Source organism: Falco peregrinus, chromosome 5 (assembly GCF_023634155.1).
Source record: "Falco peregrinus isolate bFalPer1 chromosome 5, bFalPer1.pri, whole genome shotgun sequence".
NCBI classification, from domain to species: Eukaryota; Metazoa; Chordata; class Aves; order Falconiformes; family Falconidae; genus Falco; species Falco peregrinus.
This window is the reverse complement of record NC_073725.1, coordinates 92219706-92225705: the sequence shown is the minus strand read 5'-3', so window position 1 is coordinate 92225705 and position 6000 is coordinate 92219706. Positions and strand designations below refer to the sequence as shown.

Sequence of the window (6000 nt, the reverse complement as noted above, 5' to 3'; positions counted from 1 at the left end):
TCGAGGGATGGTATGCGGGCACAGAGGAAGCTGCAGCTCAACTAGCAGAGACTGGTGGGGGAGCAGGTGCCTGACCCTGGGGCTGCAGGGAGGCAGCAGCCAAGTCACCAGCACCCGTGAACAGCCCCCACCCACCCCCCAGCACATGTGTGCCCCATCGTGCACGTGAGCTTTCCGCTCTCAGGATGATGATGGGGGATAAGCGCAGGTTTCTCAGGAAAGCATGGCTGTGCTTTCATCCAGTGACCAAAAATGATAAACAACAAGGCCTGGGTGATGGCACAAGCTGGATGACAATACCCAAATTACAATGAAATAATATTTTATGATGTTTTCAGACAGTGGAAAAACTAAATCTTGGTCACAAGCTCAAAAATTATAATGTCTAGTGGAGAACTCAGCTGCTTTTATTGTTGGTTATGGTTATTACATCCTGCCCCTACTGAAAAATCCTCCAGTCTGCCATATCTGTCCAGTTCTGCTGCCGCTCTCCAAGCATTCCCTTTAACCAAGGAACATTCACATGCCTTTTCTGGTCATGGTGGCATTTCAATATCACCAGTTTGGAAACCTTGGTTGTAGTAACTTCTGCCAAATACAAGTGGACACAGAGAACCAATGTACAAGGAAAAGAGAAAAAAAAAAAAAAAAGCTGAAAAATATGGTGAAGACAGAATTTAAAAAATACCAAGATTTCAAGGTGTTAAAAATAGGTTTTTAATTGTTAAAAAGTGTTTTTGAGGTGATGAGCAAAGCTACTTGCTTGTGTCTGCCAGACCAGTTGCGCTGCAGCATTTCAGTGTTGTGAGATTAAATCTGTCCAGGCCAAAACAGATAAAACCCATCAGTTTCTACCAATGTTTTTTACTGTTATAACAGTAACTGTTGTGTTACTCTGACTTCACTGAAATATAACGTGTTGGAAATTAAGCAATCACTGTAGCTGTCTCTGAGTGGGTAACACTTCAGTGTGGTAGCTGGACTGGGCAGACTGAACTACCTCACATTGAGTGCTGCTGGTCAGGTGCATGTTAGGGGCCAAAAGATGAGCAGCAGCTATACTCGATCTGGTATTGATGAAGGAATTAGAGGTTGTCTCAAAAAAATGTGCTTGGGTTGGTGGGAACCAGGTGTCAGAGATGTGTATTGCATTACTCTTGCATGGGAATGTGACAGGGCATGGATTTGCTGGTCAGCAGGGAACAGCAACAGGTGGTGTATCTTTGGATATGATAGTTTTGGGATGAAGGAAACAGGACCAGGATGTTCGAGCACCCTCGAGATCTGGGTGTGCTGAAGAAAATGCACACAAAAATGAAGAAAAATGGGTCTGGGGATCTTAACATAGAACGAGATCAGCTGCATTACTTCGGTTTTGGGAGTATGGGGTTACATCCAGACTCCTCCTCCTCCTCACCAGGCTCCGTTGGTATCCACCTCAGTGGGGAGGAGGATCTTTTTTTCTCTCTCAAAAATCTGGATTACCGTGTTTGATGCATCAGGCTGGCTGAGATGCTCCCGCGCTCGGGCGGCAGGCTTGGGCGCGCTGCCCCCCCGCCCCGCTGCCCGCGGCGGCACCGCCGCTCCCTACCGGCCGGAGGAGGAGGAGGAGGAGGAGGATGAGGATGCTCCGCCAGGGGGGCTGAGCCGGCAGCCCCCTCGCAAGCGTCTTCCGCGGGTGTTTCCGAGCCGCGGCCAGCCACGCATCCCCGCGCACAGCTTCAGCTCCCGGCGGCGCCCCGGGGAGCAGGGGTACCCCGGCTCTCCCCTTCCCCGGTGCCGTGGGGGTCCGGCCAGCCCCCGAGCCACCTGTAACTCCCCATCCCCTCCCCCTCCTCCCCAACACACACATCCTCCCCCTCCGGGGCAGGGCTAGCGGAGGGGACGGGGGCCGCCGCCCGGCTCCATCCCCATCCCCATCCCCATCCCCATCCCCGGGCCGGGCTCGGTCGGCGCGGCCGCATCCTGCGCAGCGGCGGGCGGGGCGGCGGAGGGGGCGGGAGGCGGAGAGGACCGGCCACCATTTAAAGCGGTAGCGGCGCGGCGCGGCTCCTCAGTGCCGTGCTGCCGCGGAGCGCGGCGGAGCAGCCGCGGCCAGGGCGGGAGGGAGGGAGCGAGCGGCGGAGCGCCCGAGCCCCCGCTCCGCGCCCGGCCCGCCCGGCCCCGCCGGCCGCATGAAGGTGCAGGGCAGCGCGGGGCAGCGCCCGGGCGGCGGCACCATGGTCCGGCTGGGCAGGCTGCTGCGGCTCCTCACTCTGCTCAAGTTGCCCTGCTGCTTGCTGGAGTTCCTGCTCTCGGCGGCAGCCCAGGGGCAGGAGATGTACGCGCCCCACTCCATCCGCCTGGAGGGGGACATCACCCTGGGCGGCCTCTTCCCCGTCCACGCCAAGGGCCCCCCGGGCGTGCCCTGCGGGGACATCAAGAAGGAGAACGGCATCCACAGGCTGGAGGCGATGCTGTACGCCCTGGACCAGATCAACAGCGACCCGGACCTGCTGCCCAATGTCACGCTGGGCGCGCGCATCCTGGACACCTGCTCCCGAGACACCTACGCGCTGGAGCAGTCCCTCACCTTCGTCCAGGCTCTCATCCAGAAGGACACCTCCGACGTGAGGTGCACCAACGGGGAGCCGCCCGTCTTCGTCAAGCCGGAAAAAGTAGTTGGAGTGATCGGGGCGTCGGGAAGTTCTGTGTCCATTATGGTGGCCAACATCCTCCGGCTTTTCCAGGTAGGGCTGCGCCGGGTCGCGGAGCCGCGCCGCGGGGCTGTGCCTGCCGGGGCCGGGGGCTCCCGCGCTGCCCGCCGCCCACTCCGGCCGTGTCCCCCGGCTGCCTGCCCGCCGGAGCCCGCGCCTCCCTCGCAGCCACCCGCTTCGCCTCAGCATCCTCCCCCGTCTCCCTTCTTCACGGTGCGTGGCACTTTCAGGATTTATCACCCCATTTACAAGAAGCAATCCGTGAAGGGAAAGACGGGGGGGTGGGTGGAGGGGGGGTGGGCTTAAGAAAAAAGCAAAGGTGATGGCTTCGGTGGGTTTGCGTTAGAGAGAAAAATCGCTCGGCAGGGATGCGGACGAAGGCAGCGGGGGCACGGCCGGGACGGGCTTCACGCATGAGATGTCCGCTCTGTGCGAGAGCGGGGCGGGGGGGGGGGGGGGGCGGCTTTTCCCGGCGGCACTTGGCCGGGCAACTCCGGGCGCCCAGCGGCTTCCCGAGGCCGCCCGCCCGCAGGGGTCGCGCAGACCCCCGACTGGCCGGGGGCGGCGGCGGGGAACGGGCAGCGTGGCGGGCCCGGGGCGGGGGGCGGCTGGCCGGCGCCGGGCCGAGGCTCGGGCGGCTCTCACAGGCGCCGAGGGATGAGTGGGGCCGGCGGATTAAAGAACCGTGTGTGTGTGCAGTGCGGGGGAGACGCGCTGCAGCATCTGCCCGCTCCGCTGCCCGCCCCCCCCCCCCCCCCCCCCCCCGCCCCCGGCCGGGCGCGCTGCGATCGCCCCCCACCCGGCGCCGCCGGGGCTCAGCCTCGCTGCCTCTTGGGGCACGGGGACCTGCGTGTGTGACCGTCCCCATCCCGCCCCGGGGGGCGCCCCAGGTGCGGGAAAAGGCACCTGCGCAGGGGCGGGGGTCCCCCCCGGGGCGGGGGGGCAGCGGCGGGGCCCGGCGGCTCCGGCTGTTCCTTGGCAGCGATCGCGGGTGCGGTGACCAAACCGCCACCAGATGCATCGTGAGCAGCGGAGTTTCTCGCTTCCTATCCTACGCCTTCGCATGCGGAAGGTGGTGGTGGGGTTTATTTTTATTTTTGTGCAGCGGGTGGAGAGATCCTCCGCTTTTCCCAGCTGGAAACTTGTGAGGTTTTCACGGCAAATCCGCTCTCTGCTGTCAGCAGCCCTTGTTACTCCTCATTCCCATCTGGCTGCTGGTGCCAGGTACAGCCATCGCATGCCAGGCAAACGGAGCGATGCTCCTTCTCCCATCACTGCCCTTTGCACTGCCCAGCCAGACTGGGTCCTGTCTGTTTTCCTGAAAGGATGCTAAGAGGCTGGTTTTGTTTTCCTCCCTCGCCTCCCCCCTCTTGGCAAATTAAAATGTACCTCGTATTGCTCCTGGATTCAGCGATGTGCCAAATCTCTCACAATTTGTGCAGCGATAACGTGTGGGTCTCCCTGTTGAAATGCTACCTCTGAGGAAGCGGCCCGGCTCGCATGTGCGATGCGAGCCAGCTTGGCATGGCTCAGTTCGCTGTCCTTGTATCTGTTCGAGGCTTCTTGAATTACAAACACCCCTTCCTGGGCTGCAAAACAGATGATCTCATGTTCTGCTCGAGCTGGAGCCGAGAAGCTTGGAGGGATGCGAGCGGTGCTGAAGTTCTGCTGAAGTACTGGTTCAGCAGATGCTGATCTGCCGTGGACTTGCACCAGCCAGTAGATTGAAATTAGCCAACTGTTTTATACTGCATCTTGTTCAAGAGCAAATCCTGGGCACTCTCCACCGAGATCTCCTTCAGTAGGAAACCCTGGGCACCGGGAGCCTTTTGTGTCATGCCATGATACCTGCAAAATCTTTGGTGATATATTACGTAATGGGATTTGTAGAAAATAAGACATTTGGGCAGTTTCTGCATGTGGAGACATTTATACAAATCTAAATATTTTAATGTATTGTGACTAAGCATCTGTTTGCAATTGCTTTTTAACCAAATCATCCGGAAAGCAGGAACTGGTACATACTGAAAGAGATTTTACTGAATATGTATTTTGCAGCTTGGCTCTGCCTTCTTCAGGCAGATTTTTCATGCAAAAAACCTGTTCCCCGTTGTCCTCTCCTTTAAACCACAGTTCAGAATGTGTCCCAGCCAGGGAGAAATAAGACAGACAGACCTGTTTCAAGAGACAGGAGGAGAACTAGACCTATTAAGCACCGTTTGGTGGGGGTGGGTGAGAAGCTGTTAAGTGATTGGAAAGAAAAAAAAAAACACAACCAACTACCCAACCACAAAAAACTCGTTAACCTAAATGCTTTTGCAAATGGGTGAGCTGTTGCAGCCAGCTTGCTTCTCCTGGGTCACTGTAGGTTTTACTGACCCTGGCGGTGGGGTGAGGGGTGGGTAAATGGCTCATGGACAGTTATTTTCATGTCCAAACTGGCTTTTCCCTGACATCTTGTAGATGAAAACTCTTTCCATCTGTGGAGGGCTCTGCAAAGAAATCTTACCAGTGTTTACATTTCTGTGACAGTATCTTGGAAGAGAACTATTTGTCCTCTACTTTCATGCAGGGAGAAAATACATACATAAACTCATATGGAGCGCAGTGGGATTTCCTCAGCTGGCTACTGATGCTTAAAGGGCTTCCTCCCCAGGATGGGTGAGATTTAGGCTATTCATCTTCCTCTCGGCAGGTGAAGTTACGATCTCTCTCCATGCAGCTCACCTGTCCCCAATCTAGCACAGAGCTTTGAGAGCATCTTCAGCTGATGCCAACAGGTGGATCAGCAGGGGAAAAGGACACCGAGGTCCTCTGGTTGGAATCCATCTGTGTAATTACTGTGTGAAGTTTTGTAGAAGCTTTCCTTTTGTAAAAAATGATGTGAAGGATCTACATTAGACTTGAGCTTTTTCCTGTGTGATGAAAGCAAAAATCCCTCCCCCTGCCTCTCTGTCTCTCTCTGCTTATCCCTGAATTGCACCTTTGAGAAAAGATGATGGGAACGGTTGGGGTGGGAGTGTGTGTGGGGTGGGGTGTCCCCCCGCCCAGGTGCTGTGAGGAAGGCCCCAAGCCCCAGCTGCTGCCGAGCAAAGGGAAGCTGTAACCCCGACTGCCTTTGAGTGATGTGTGGGTGCTGGTGGAGCAGAGCTGTCGTGCTGCTGAGGCTGGGGTCGCCACTCGCTCCGACTCACGCAGGATGTGTTGGTGCGTCGCAGGTGGGCGCAGGAATTGCTGGTGAGGGCAGTGTGTCTCCTAAGGCCAAGTACCTGAGGATTTCTCTGCCAGAATTACAGCTAATGAG

At 57.3% G+C, this 6000-nt stretch overlaps 1 protein-coding gene across 3 annotated transcripts in view; it reads left to right on the top strand.

Moving 5' to 3' along the window:
• The first annotated feature begins 2100 nt into the window (after window positions 1-2100).
• Window positions 2101-6000, top strand: part of GRM7 (glutamate metabotropic receptor 7) — a 304194-nt gene continuing 300294 nt past the window's right edge. For all 3 annotated transcript variants that reach the window (XM_027790619.2, XM_055804697.1, XM_027790620.2), the window contains exon 1: window positions 2101-2729. In XM_027790619.2, coding sequence (XP_027646420.2) covers window positions 2175-2729 — 555 coding nt within the window. In that variant the 5' untranslated portion in view covers window positions 2101-2174. The remainder of the gene's footprint in view (window positions 2730-6000) is intronic.